At 45.7% G+C, this 14,421-nt stretch overlaps 1 protein-coding gene across 1 annotated transcript in view; it reads left to right on the top strand.

Moving 5' to 3' along the window:
• The first annotated feature begins 725 nt into the window (after window positions 1–725).
• Window positions 726–14,421, top strand: part of SH3GL2 (SH3 domain containing GRB2 like 2, endophilin A1) — a 96,096-nt gene continuing 82,400 nt past the window's right edge. The window contains exon 1 of the mRNA XM_059874001.1: window positions 726–870. Coding sequence (XP_059729984.1) covers window positions 826–870 — 45 coding nt within the window. The 5' untranslated portion in view covers window positions 726–825. The remainder of the gene's footprint in view (window positions 871–14,421) is intronic.

Below are 14,421 nucleotides of genomic sequence, written 5' to 3'. Positions count from 1 at the left end.
CAACAGCCACACCAGAAGGCTGGAACAGGCAAAATTCAGAAGTGCTTTTCTATGCACCACTGACAATCTGACGGGAGAAGAAAACAGCACACTTGTTGAGAGAATCCCAATTAGCCAGGGTTTGACTACCAGCTGTGCTTCAGCGAGGCACGATCAGGCCCAAATAAGCTGGCGTGGCCAGAAACGTTTTTTCAGAAAACTGGCCAACAATGACATTCCCTCTGCTACTGCTTTCCTCTTTTGCCCCCATTGCTGCTCCGCCAATTTCTTTACGGGTTCATTTCGGCGGATGATGTCCCGCGGGGACGAGTATTCCGATTCCTGCCGGAAAGGCTGCTGAGGCGAGACCGAGGTCCGCGCAGCGGGGGCAGGACGGAGAAGCCCCACGCCCGGGACCGACGCGGCTGGGGGCGGGTGCTCATCCCGGGGATGTCCGCACCGGACGAGCCCTCGGTCCGCGCGTGTGCGACCGCTGCCGGCCACAGGCGGGGGGCGGGCGGGGTGCGGGGTGCAGGTCCCCGGCCGGCGGCCGTGCGGCGGCGGCGCTGCGGCGGCCCCGGGAGCCCCGCGGCGGGCACTGCCGGCGCACCTGCGGGGCGGGGGCGGCCGGGGGCGGTGCGTCCCGCCCTGACGTCACGGCGCTCCCGCACCGCCGCCGCCGTCTGACAGCCTCCGCCGGGCGCGGTGCGGTGTGGACAGGCAGGCAGTCAGAGCGCCCCGGCTGCGCGGCTCGGCTCGGCTCGGCTCGGCTCGGCTCGGCTCGGCTCGGCTCGGCTCGGCTCGGCTCGGCTCGGCTCCTCACGGCTGCTCCGCGCTGCCCTCGCCATGTCGGTGGCCGGGCTGAAGAAGCAGTTCCACAAAGCCACGCAGGTACCGAGCCCTCTCCCCGCGCTTGGAGAGCGCTCGGCTGCGGCCGGCGTGTGCGTGGGCATGCACGGGTGTGCGCGGGTCTCCATTCGAGTGAGTGCGGGGTGAGTGGGTTTGCGCGGATGCTGTGCCCGGTCGTGCGTGATGAGTGAGCGTGCGAGGGGCCGTGTGTCTGGCCGGGTGTGCGCGGTGCGCGCATGGATGTGCGCCATGCGTGAATGTGCACGGAGGGTGGTGGGTCTACAGGGGTGTCCATCTGCGGAGGGCCGGGGCTTGCCGGGCCGCCGCGCCTCCCCCGAGTCGGCTCCGGCCGCGTTGCAGCAGCGGGCAGGGGCTCCCGGGGTGCGGGAGTCGCTCCTGGGCTGCCCTGACCTCCGCGCTTGGACCCGCGGGAGCAGCTGCTGCAGCAAATACCCGCCCCGGGCTCGGACCTTCCCTACCGAGGTCTGTGCGCCGTGTTTCCATAGGCGATGTTTGTTTTAGCCTGACTTTGGGAAAACAGCAATAAACAGACCTTTTTGTTTCGTGGGTCTAGACCACGGGTGAAATCCGAGTAATGAGGTTTGGTTCTGTTGCTTTAGGGATGGTGTGATATTGTAGGAAGGTCAGGGTGAGTGTTTCACCAGTAGTTGAGTTGTTTCATAATACAAAATCTGTGTGTTACAGTCTGCAAGGGTACAATTTCTGACTTAGTGAGCTTTAGGGCTAAATCTAAAATGGTTTCATAGAAGTCAGAGGAATTGATTTACATCTAGAGAGCTGACAGCAAGACCTGTGCAGTGTAGGTGGGGGTTTTTAGTGGTTTTGGGTTTTTTGGGATTCTTTTGTGGTTTTGGTTTTTTTGGTTGTTGTTGTTTGTTTGTGTGTTTTTGTTTTGTTTGTTTGGTTTTTTAAATTTTGTTTTGTTTGTAACTAAATACAAAATCCACAGTTATTTCCAATTGCTTGCCATTGCAGGCATCTTTAGCCAGGAGTCTTGGTCACTGCAAGCAATCTGTAGATCCAGGCACACAAGATAGATTCAGCTGTTTGACTTTTCAACACCCATGTATTTGCCCTTCTCATGCATCTTGTCTCTTGAGCACTATGGGGAAATATTACCTGAAAAAATTAACCTTAATCCAAATATTTGTCCAAATCCTGATTTTCCATCCCTTTTAGTCACACCTACTGCTGCGACTTATAACTCACACTATAACTCTGAGTGCACATTATAACTCTAAATGCAATGGTTTTATACCAAGTCCTGCATGGGTGCGCAAAGGTATTGGATAACACTGTGTCTCACCTTTCATGCCACATTGTGCTGCATCACTGGTAAAATAAGCCTTGCAAGAAAAAGGCTTCACTCAAAACAGATGGCATAAGGAGCAGGTAAGGGTGCCTGAGTCCATCCAGCAGTGCCCATCTGCTGCTGCTTACTTTGTTGTTTCTTCCCCTGCTGCCCTTGGTACTATGAGCATTATGGCAATGAGTTCTGGTACTGAAAATAAGAATTTCAGTGTCTGTGCTGTCCATGTTTTAAGAAGCAGGCAAGATGAAGTTCACATTTTAGTACTAGAAATCTCAGTTCTCCATTTTTGTAAGCTAATGAGAATGCATCAGCAGCAGCAGAAGTAAACATCTTTTTTTGAGGGAGCATGGTGTGAAAGGTCTGTGCCTGCTGTGTTGTCCTTCAGATGACACTCTCACACTGATTGTCAGCAGTACTGTCATTTAGAAGGAAGGAAGAGTTTTAGCTGTCTGGAACAAAAATCTTTAAGTCTCTGATGCCAGATTTAGCAGCCTGACATCTGATGACCCAGGGATTTTTGGACCCAGCCTTGACTTTCACAGTTTGTTTTCATGCAGGCCATGAAGACACATTCATGTATGAGAATGACTCAAAAGTATGTTGAAGAGTGATCTGCTTATTGGCTTGCGTGCATTATGAGTGAGAAATCCGCAACATAGTTGTGTTGACCTTGCTCCAGGGAGTAATCCTTTTGACTAGCAGTTAAACACCAGGTGAAATACAGATTGACATTGCTGGCATGAATGAAGCTTTCCAGATAGGACCAGACAAACAGGAAGTTTTTTAAAATTCTAAATTATTGATTTGGTTCTTACTCATGTTTTTTTATATGATGTGGTGTTTTAATAGAGTCCTAAGTCATATCAAGAGCACATCTGGATTGTTTTATGCAATGTAAAAATTTTATTTAATTTCATTTATTGTTTTCTGACTTCTGAAATGTCAAGCTAACCTGCATGAAGTACTGCCAGTTTAGCAGCCATGCTGGAGAACTTAATGCCTGTCAACTTTCATGGACCAACTGCAACAGCAGTGAGACATTGATGAGCAGGAGAATCCTTTGCACCTTTTGGAATCAGTCGATTGTTTTGCCTTTCATACAAACTAATGGGTTTACCTCTGTGCAGCAGAAAAATAAAGTTTAGAGAAATCTTCCTGAGTTTGTAAAAGCAGGGTGAATCTGGAAGTCCTGACATTAATACAGAATTGCTTTCATACAGATGTTAGACTGACCAGTGGGGAGCAGGTTAGGTTGTTCATTTACTTCTAATATATATCTGCAGAGCACCTAAAAAGGAGACATTACCCCATTTGAATGTTAACATGCCACCGCAGATCTATCATACATCCTGAAGCTAGGAAGATCTAAAGCACGTTTTTTCCAGAAATGGGCAACAAAGTACTATGCCCATGAATGATCCCTTTTTCTTTAGGCATGCAGACTCCTTTGCCAGTAGTGTTATGCTGGTGTGACCGACAGAATATTGCTTCCTCCAGGTTTATGTACAGTAATAAAACTACAACAGTCACTTTGGGTGATACATATTTGACAGTCTAGGGCATTTAAACAGAGTTGTTTTAAAATAGCGTGAGCTTTGTTTCCACATGACTGCATTCATTGCATAATATGGCTCTTGTGAGGCACAGTCAAAACTGTCAGAAAGTAATAATTTCATAGGGAAGAAGATTAACAAAAATTCTGGGAGTGGCTGCATCTGATGTTCCATTTGAAACAACTGAATAAATGTGACTGACATTTAAATAGCAGTATGAATGTGGTGGTTTGAAACAAAAGCCTGTAGTATGGTTTATTTTCTACCACTGTATTCTGCTTTCATGATTAAATTTGTCCCAACATCCAGACCAAATTAACCAGTTTATACAGTTCTATGGAGAAAAATGTTTGATATTGGAAGAAACATCTGAACAAATTACTTACACTCCATTCATCATTGTCAATAGCTTGTTAGATGCTGACACTTAGGTGGAAAATACTATGCTTCTGTCTTTGGCAAGGTAACGTGTGAATGGTGCAGTAAGAGAAGCACTCTGCTATTTAATAAGAAGCAAATGAGACTCCTGCCTAGCTATGCTGTTGTCCACAAAATTCTGTGATCTTCCTAGGGACTCTGGGATAATTCAGAGCCTGTCTACACAGGTTCTCTTGTGAAAAAGAGAATATTGGAGTTCATCTGCCAGAATGTTTTTTGAATTCTTTGGTCAGAAGTATGTAAAATGTTTTTCTCTGTAATCTATGACTCAGTCCACTTACTAAACAAACTGCAACTAATTTTTACTGTTCTCTGTTGATATCAATATTTTCCTTAATCTCTAGCATACTCTGTATTCATAACATGTTCATGACTGTCCTGCAGTGTTGTGTGGCAGCTGTGTTTGCTTTTCCAGTGATAGGACATCACCTGTCTTTTCCGCTGACTATTGTTGAAGCTGGACTCAAGAGTGGGTCTGCTTTTCTCCTTCCATGTTTCCTCACATGTAAAGGTACATGTGGGAGTTGGCCTGGAAAGCTGGGCAGCGTTATATTTTTCTTAGTGCAAACGCTGCGCCATGTGTCGGTTTTGTGAAACTTAATGATCTCCCTTCTCATGCGGTGTGGAACCTTCTTGTGAGCAGTCTGAGGAAGGTGGAAGGAGAGTCGTTTGTAGGGTGGTGTGGCTCTGAGGATAGAGCCCAAACAGGCTGCTGGAAACCTCTGCCCGAGAGGCATGCACCACTGGCAGTCTGCTGGTTTCTCTCAGTGTGGAGCACTACATTTTGAGATCAAGAAAAGGGAGCAAAATTTTGATTTGGAAATAAAGACTATTTTTAGAAAACAATACTTAGCTGCAGAGGGGATTATTTCCACAGCAGGTAGGGAAATTCCTTCTGTTTGTGCACTCTAGCTGATTGCCAGATGCATTATTCACATTTGGCATCATTCCCATGCGTCCTTTTATCGATATTACATAATTGAAAGGGTGAAAAATTGACTTTAATCTAAATTGCTCTTTAGTTGGATACTGTGTAACCCTTCCGAGTTGTTGATGGCTTAAACAGTCTGCGCCAGTTTTAAACCCTGTTTCTACATCTGATTGGAGGAACTGCTGCTTTTTGTACTAAAAAGATCATGTGGTTGGTTGTTTTGTTGTTGTTGTTTTTTTTTTTGTTTTTTTTTTTTTACATTTCTCAAGCATCTATTACTGTACTAACTTTCCAACTGATGGATGCACTTTCTGTTTTTATATATGTATATAAAAGTTGGAGCACTAAATGGCACCCATCTCTAAGTTTTCTCCCAGAGATGTCTGGAGGCAAAGAATATCCATGGATGCTCTCCTCAAAACATAGCATGCACCAAATTTTTGTTTCGTATCTTGACTCCCATCTTAACTCGAATTATTAAATAGCAAGGAAGAACTGGATGCTCTTGGTCACTTATGCAAAACTGTCTTTGAGTTTTAAAACTCAAAGACAGTGTCCTCATGACTAGCATACTGATAGATAATATGCTGCATAAAAGTGCTGGAGCAGCAAAACCAATTTTAATTGAAGAAGATTTCGCAAAGGTTACTCCGCAGAAAATTCTGTACTTTTACCTAGCTCCTAATTTTAAACAGAAGGGAGGTGCTGGGTTGGTCAGATGTATTTCTTGTGAAGGATGGAGGCTTGAGGAGCTTGAACATTGACTGTCATGACCTAGTAGTGTACCAGTGAAGTTTTTGACTTTTAAAAGTTCAACAAGAGGGACGGAGTTGCGAATCTGCTTTGTGGGTCCCAAGGAGCTGCTGCCGCTCTGTGCGTACATGTGAAGAGAAACTGTATGGACAGCATTTAGTGGGAGGTGCCCTGACTCATGGCCCTCTCTTACCAGTGAAGGTCTGTGGTATGTTCAGGGACAGCCAAAACATCCTCCAAACCTCTTTCCTTAGTACTAAAAGGTCTTCCTTCTGCTGCTTTCCAGAAACTTCTGTGACTCTGATTCTCTTCTCAGGCAGTGGCCCCTGATGGACAATGGTGGTGCTTATCCTTTCTTAAGTATATGTGGATAATCAGGCGAAAGAAAATTGAGCTGCAGCGTGGTATTACTGCAATGATGTTTGCCACAGCACAATTACCTTGCTTTCAGTGCTTATCTAATCCTGCACTTAATCTTGGAGACAAAATAGTAGCAGTTTTATAATCTGAGGTTATAGCACATCACAGGAATCCATCCAATCTGTCATAAAAGTGCTAGAAGTTAAAATTAATTATTTTTTTCCTCCCAAAGTGGAGAAAAAAGAGAGAAATTACTATTTTGTGTGCTTACATTTTGTCGGAGAAGGGAGACTCGGACACCAGGTGGCCATCAGCAAGTCTCAATTTATTATCATTATTCTCATGATTAAATATACTAGTTAATCAGCTCATACATATTGCAAAATCATAGCTCCTTATTGGTTAGGCTGCATTTTTCGTCATTGCGAGTTATCACTAACAACTTCTACATTCCTGTAGTTAAGTAACAATTTCTGTTCCGCGTTCGCATCTCTTTTTGCACATTCTTATAAAGCTTCTTTGTTCTCAAGGGAAACTTTGCTCTTGGAGCTACCCTTGGCCTAAATATCTCTCAGCACTATCAAGTCAGCCTGACCATGGCCCTTCTCTTCAAGCCAGCCCTGCACAAAACTCTCCACACTTCCCCCGTTTTCTTTTTGGGCAAGAAGGGTTGCATGTTTTTCAAAAAGGCTGTCTGTAAATGCTCTAATCCGTGCTAATATACACTGCAATATACAAGGCCCAAAAAGCAAAATACATATTATAATAAGCAAAGGTCCTGCAAACATCATAATTAAGCTCTTAAGCCAGCCAGCAATTCCTAAAGAGCTCAGCCAAGCGTCAAAAGGATTTGAATTAACAGTAAGTTTCTTCATGTTGTCGTGCAACAGTTGTAACTTTTTATGAATTGACTCTGAATGACTGGATAAGTTAAGGCAACACATGCCCTCAAAATCCTCGCACCCGTGTCCATGGGCCAAAAGCAAAAAATCTATTGCGGCACGATTTTGTAGTAGCTGATGTCTCACATTGTCGACATCAGTCACCAGTTCACCCAATATTTCAGAAGTAATATTAATTTGTTTTCCTGTCCAACAGGCCAATTTTTTCAATTGTGTGATTGCATGTGCTGCAGTTACCCCTGGTGTCAATAATGAGGCAATGATAGTTGTTGGTCTGTTCCACAGTTCTACCCCGTCATCACATTCCTTCCCCAGTTGGTGTACATCACGCCTAGCTCGTCTGGTCCTCTGTGTCTTGTTCTGAACTATCGTGATACTGGGAGCAAAAGGTGTTAGTTTGCCAAGGTAACAGGGACCTCCTACTGAATGACCAGGCTTTCCTGCCCATGCTCTATCTCCACAAATTAAAAATATCCCTGGGGGCAATTGCTTTGGTTTGTCATCATCCGAGCTCCCAAAAAATGTATTCATCACAGTATTGTTACAGTATTCAGTGGTGTTTTGATATATAGAGCTTAGTGGATACAGTGATGTGCTTCCGTTTAATGGGCGCTTTCCTCTAACTCCCCCTAGTGTCGTAGCGCCAAACATTATACATCCACCACTGGGCTTAGAGCCTAACAGTTCTAATTCTTGAGGTTCCTGACCAGAAATATTCAACCTTCTGACAACTTGAAGGGCAGCGACTGTAACATTGCCATCGTCACTCAGTTCTGTTACATTGGATGTACTGTTAAAATTTCTAATCCAATTTCTAAAAATTGCAAAATCTTGCATGTTTTCCAAAGGAACACCTATCAAACATGTTCGAAAGGGGTCATCAGGTGTAGCCATTGACAAACAAAATGAATCCTGTCCTGTTTGATTGGCCCAAGTAACCCATATATTTTGGCGGGGGTCTATATTTACTATGGCCATACTTCCTACGCCGCACATCATTAGTAGTAAAGTCCCTAGCGGCCCCATTATTACCTTCTCCTCCCTCTTCTCCTATTCTTCTCTCCAAGGTGCAAGCGCTGCAATCTCCCAATACAATTGTCCAACGCAGCCTCAGGCTCTACGCCCTGTTGTATGGGCCCAATTATAGTTGTCCCCAAAAATGGAACCTTGTTTCTGCACCTAGCTGCTAAAATATGGGAATTTATAACAATTTGTTGTCTTTTAATCCAAAGTGTAACCTGCCACCGTGCCCAGGCTAATAAAAGTTGTTCCGGAGCTTCGTATGCCTCCTGAAATTGAACATAAGGCAGTCCGTTCGCTCTTTCTAATGCCAGTGCCCAATCATTCTCTCTCAAATCATTAGATTGGCACCATCGACACCACAGTCTGTAAATTTCTCTTTGTTCAACCCAAAATACTCTGCCACAACCCCCACAGCGAAAAGCGACCCACGCTTCACAAAGTACTTGTCCACAGCTGACACAAGGACGATGCCTCCACGGCTGGAAGGTGGGTGGCTCTCGATGTGCGTATTCCCCAACCCACCAAATCCAATTGCCAGGCTCCTGTTCAAGGGCTGCAAGAGCAAAAGTGTTATATGGGGCTAAAGTCTCCAAATATGGTCGCAATACCAACGTCAACTTCTGTTGAACTCTCCTCTGATCTGCTGGTGACAGTCTCTCCCACTGATCGAGCATGAAGGTCGGGTTTAATCCATTTGGCGGGAATCCACAGCGATCCTGTAGGGGTGGAAACACAAACATAACCCTTTCCCCAATATATAACTTCTGCTGGACCGTGCCACATCCCTGTTTTGGGGTCCCTATATCGTACCCATGCTGTCTGTTTTTTATCCTCCTTGCCTTTTCCACTGTTAGTATGCCTGAAAGCAGGCGGTTGCTTTTCATCCCCGAACACACACAAGTGATTTAAAACATAAAGGGCTTTATATAACCTTTCCTGAGGGTCTGTTATCTGTTTATGTTTGAGCAAATATTGTTTGAGGGTCCCGTTTGCTCTTTCCACGATAGCCTGGCCAGTAGGTGAGTGTGGTATTCCTGTAACATGTTTAATTCCCCACGACCTCATAAACTGACTTATTCTTCTGCTCACATACGCAGGCCCATTATCTGTTTTTATCTCCTTGGGTACTCCCATAACTGCAAAACAACTAGTCAAATGTCGTATTACGTGAAGTGCCTTTTCTCCAGTTTGAGCAGTAGCCCAAATATACTTGCTGTACGTATCTATGGTAACATGAACATACTTAAGCCTACCAAATTCAGAAACATGGGTAACATCCATTTGCCAAAGAGCATTACACTCCAACCCTCTGGGATTTACCCCGCACCCAAGTCCTAATCCACTATTATGGTGACTGCAAACAGGGCAGGCCCTCACTATGGCCTTCGCCTCTTGGATGCTTATCTTAAATTCCCTTACTAGTCCCTTAGCATTTTGGTGAAATCTGTCATGGGCTTCTCTAGCTTTCATCATGTTATCATCTGCCACATGCATAACTAGTTTATCTGCTCTTGCATTTCCTTCTCCTAAACCAATCTCCCACTTATGACTCCGGATATGTATAATGCAGTACGTTGCGGTCCTGGCTCTTAATGTCCGCTTAAGTTGTACTAAAAGTTGATAAAGTCTTTTGTTCTGTACTTCCTTAACGGCGGCATCCTCTATTCTCTGAGCCACGCCTGCTACATAATATGAATCCGTCACCACGTTCAGGGGTCCCTGGAACTTGCTCAATGCCCAAACGACAGCAAGCAGCTCCAGCGTCTGTAAGCTGTCTTCGGGTTCAGCTTCCAAAAGGGTATGTTTCCATCGAGAACCCTCTTTCCACGTTATAGCCGCTTTCCGAGATTTCTTCCCAGCGTCTGTGAAAACTGTAGTACACCCTGTTATAGGCTTTTCTGAGCGCAGGGGTCTGGTTACCCAATCCCAGTCTTTTAGCCATTGTAGGTGACGTGGTATTAGTGGACCGGTTTGTATTTGCGCTCCGGCTCCTAAAAGTGCTACCTGCAACTCCTCCGAATTAAGGAGATACCAGTCCAAGTCCTCCTGTTTTATTGGCAAATAAATGGTAGCAGGTTCTACTCCAGTAACTTCCACTATTCTAGTGCGCCCCTTCTTAAGCAATGTTGCTATTTGCTCAATTTTTGTATTAATTGTCCTTTTGGCTTGTAGGGGCAGGGACAACCACTCCAATACCCTTAGCTCCCCCGTTTTCTTTTGAAGTTGAGTAAGTGCCCCAAGTAAATGATCAGGTGTGGTCCATATCGTAAGATCAATGTTCAAGGTGGGCTCACGACGAGACACAAAACCGCTCTCAACACATCGCAAGATATCCCGTAAGGCGGCACCCTGCAACGGAGTAACAGTCACTGGGGTAGCTGGATCAGTACCCTTTAGTAATGGCCGCAAAGAGTCCAACAATGAATTAGGGATTCCAACTATAGGTTTTAACCATTGAAGGTCCCCTAAAAGGCGTTGAGCCTCATTAAGGGTTGAAAGTTTTGTTGCCAATTGCAGCTTTTGTGGACGTACTGCTTGATTTGTAATAGACCAGCCCAGGTATTTCCAAGGGGATGACTGTTGCATCTTCTCTTGAGCAATTACAAGAGACGATTCTGCTAACGTGGCCTGAATTTGTTGCAGCTGCTGTGGTGTAAAGGGTGTTGCTTGCGCGAACAAGATATCGTCCATATAATGGTAAATAATGGTATCAGGCCATCTCGCCCGCAAGGGCTGGAGTGCTGCATCAACATATAATTGGCACAGCGTAGGTGAGTTCCGCATTCCCTGGGGCAAAACTCGCCATTCAAACCGCTGGTCTGGCCCACCCCTATTAATGGCTGGCAGGGTAAATGCAAATCTCTTAGTATCTTGGGGGTGCAATTCAATGGTAAAAAAGCAATCCTTTAAGTCAATAATTAATAATGACCAATCTTGTGGAAGCATGGCAGGATTGGGAAGCCCAGGTTGTAGCGCCCCCATGGCTTCCATCTGTTCATTAACCGCTCGAAGGTCATGTAGTAGGCGATATTTCCCTGACTTCTTTTTAATCACAAAAATAGGAGTGTTCCATGGACTAGTGGATAGTTGTAAATGTCCTTGTTGAAATTGCTCCTCCACTAGTTTATGTGCTTGTAGCAAACTTTCCCTTTTTAAAGGCCATTGCTTAACCATTACAGGGGTATTTGTAGTCCATGTAAGTGGAATTGGGAAAGTCCAAGCAATGGCAATTACCCCAAAGGGTGCTCATTTGATAATACAACCCCAAGTTGTGCTAACACGTCTCTCCCAATTAAACAGTGTACTGTGGGTGGCAAGGTGACTATTGACAAAACTGTGACCAATTGTTGGTCCTCTATCGTCACTGTCACTGGAGGTGTTTTTCGGGCTAGGGTAAATCCTCCTATTCCTGTAACTGTATCCGTGGTATCCTTGGTAGGCCAGTCCTTCGGCCATTTATCCGGGGAGATAATGCTGGTATCCGCTCCTGTATCTAATAAGCCCCAAAGTTCAATTGTATTTCCTGCATAGGTTATTTTCACCTTCTTTTTGGGTCTGCTGTGCAAGTCCATTGTGAGCATTGCTAAACCAGAGGATCCAAAACCTTGGTTACCGCGAGGGGTCTGTTGCAATGGTTGCACTCCCCTATTAAGCTGTGGAAGTGGTATAAATTGTGCAATGCGTTGTCCTGCCTCAATCGTTAGCGGTGGAAAGGGAGTGTAAGCCATAATTTGTATTTGTCCTTGATAATCCGCATCAATCACACCGGGTAACACAAACAGTCCCATTATAGAAACCGAAGATCGTCCCAGCAACAGTCCTCCATAAGGTTGTCCTTCAATTTTTATAGGGCCATATATTCCAGTGGGGATTTTAGTGGGCCGTGTCGTCATCAGGGTGACTTTTACTGCTGCTGCCAAGTCGAGTCCCAAGCTCCCTGTTGTTGCTGGTTGAAGACAGGAGGTGGCGCTGATGTCACGGCAGCGACTTGTGTCTGGGCGCGGCTGCCATTCGGATGTTGCTGGAGCCACGGTGGAAGCACGGAGAGGAGCAAGAGCTGCAAGCACTTGTGACTGTGTGGATTCTGCCTGTTTCTGCAACCCTAGTCCTAGTTCCTTAATAACACTAACTAAAAAAGCCTGCGAGCCCGTCGGTTGCAAAGCCATCCTCTCTAAAGCTTCCTCTATGGTCCAGTTGGCACCCAAAGTCGCTAACACCTTTTTAGTGGACTCATTGCTATTTTGCAAAGCACACTGTTTAAGTAATGCCCCGCGCATATACTCTGGCACTCCTGCTCTCTCAATAGCTGCAGCAGCTTTGTCTATAAAACTTCCAAATGATTCCTCGCGTCCCTGCTTAATTCCCATATACATAGGTATTCCTGAGCTATCCTTCACTTGTTCCATAGCGAGCCGCACCAACCTCATCGCTTCTCTAACCTTATCTGGACCCATTATCATTTGGGCTTCGGTCCTTCGATAGTGCCCAACCCCCATTAATTCCTCCAGCGTAACTCCCTGTAACGGGTCTCCTGGTCCCCTCTGTACCGCTAAGGCTTCATTAACACGTCCGTGCCAGTGTGCATTAAATAACAACTGCTGATGTTGTGTAAATATCAATTTCACAATGCTCCGCAAGTCATTGGGAAGCAGCAACTGTGTATCAAACAAATAGTCGAGCATTTGCTTAGCGGGCTCACTCTTAAATCCAAACTGACTAACTGTCTGCCGCAACTGAGCCAACAATTTCCAATCCAAGGGAGAATACGTTCCCAATTGCACCGGCTGTCCCTGTTGGTCCACCCCCTGAGTGTACACCACGGGGAATGCCCATTCTTTTGCTGCATCTACCTCCGCCTCCTCTCCCGTTTCCAGCCCGTGCTTAGCCAGGGTATTCCATGCCTCCCTCCGCTGCCGAGCCATCTCCCCCCACAGGTCGCTAAGCGCCCCAGGGACAGGTTCTGGCTCCGAGGGGGTTGCTTTTGGAATGTCGCGCCCTGAGGTATTTATGGGCTGTAACAAAGCATCCGGACTCTCACTCGCGGGAGGCGCAGAGGGCTGCAAGCCGCTCAAATCCGGACATTTCTCGGGCCCCCCAGGGAGAGGTATCACGACTTGCGAAATGCCAGGTGCTCGAGGTTCACTGTCTGACCCATACTGAGCATTCCTCTTATGTGCCTCAACTGCTTCCCTAGCCGCCCTCTTTTCTGATTCTTGCTTCAACAGCGTATTATGCACTACTCTCCAGACCTTCCCTAGCTTTTTTGCCGTCTTATCGTCCTCCAAAACTGCGTCCCACAATACATCTCCTAACTTACGCCATTCTGTAAGCTCATGCACCGTGTGCGGATTTAAAAAACAACCTTTCGCATATCCCCAAGCTAACAGCCCCGGGAGTTCCTTTTTTAAATCTATTTCTTTTACCCCCCTCCTATCTAAGTGGTGAATAAATAAATCATATGCTGCTTGCCTGTCCATTGTATCGTCAGCGCTGTTGCAACTCTCCGGCTTCGGCAGCACGTATGGCCCAGGACCACCGCTGTAGCTCCTGAGGGTGTCTTCCCTACGTCGTTTGACACCGACCCGGTTGCGTCGGGCCCCAACGCTACTTCACCGACCGTGGCACGTTCTCCCCTGTTTTCTTTTTAAAAGCGACAGGGGCACGTCGGGGTCAACCATTTGTCGGAGAAGGGAGACTCGGACACCAGGTGGCCATCAGCAAGTCTCAATTTATTATCATTATTCTCATGATTAAATATACTAGTTAATCAGCTCATACATATTGCAAAATCATAGCTCCTTATTGGTTAGGCTGCATTTTTCGTCATTGCGAGTTATCACTAACAACTTCTACATTCCTGTAGTTAAGTAACAATTTCTGTTCCGCGTTCGCATCTCTTTTTGCACATTCTTATAAAGCTTCTTTGTTCTCAAGGGAAACTTTGCTCTTGGAGCTACCCTTGGCCTAAATATCTCTCAGCACTATCAAGTCAGCCTGACCATGGCCCTTCTCTTCAAGCCAGCCCTGCACAAAACTCTCCACAACATTTTTCATAAGATTTCCCTTTATGGAGGTGCTACAGACCTGCATAGTAGAAAACTGAAAGTTAGAAGTGGTTGTTTGAAGTTCAGCATATTTTCAATTTGCCTGTAGATGGAAATCACTGTGATGGACCTGTACAGAATGATTTGTGAGTATTTGCACTTGATGTAATAGTGGTGATGTTCTTGTGTCCGTGATGAAGGACGTATCTTTATAAATAAACTATATATAAAAATATTTCAAATTATTTTTAATCTG

The sequence above is a fragment of the Haemorhous mexicanus genome, chromosome Z, assembly GCF_027477595.1.
Source record: "Haemorhous mexicanus isolate bHaeMex1 chromosome Z, bHaeMex1.pri, whole genome shotgun sequence".
NCBI classification, from domain to species: Eukaryota; Metazoa; Chordata; class Aves; order Passeriformes; family Fringillidae; genus Haemorhous; species Haemorhous mexicanus.
This window is presented reverse-complemented; position numbering and strand designations above follow the sequence as displayed.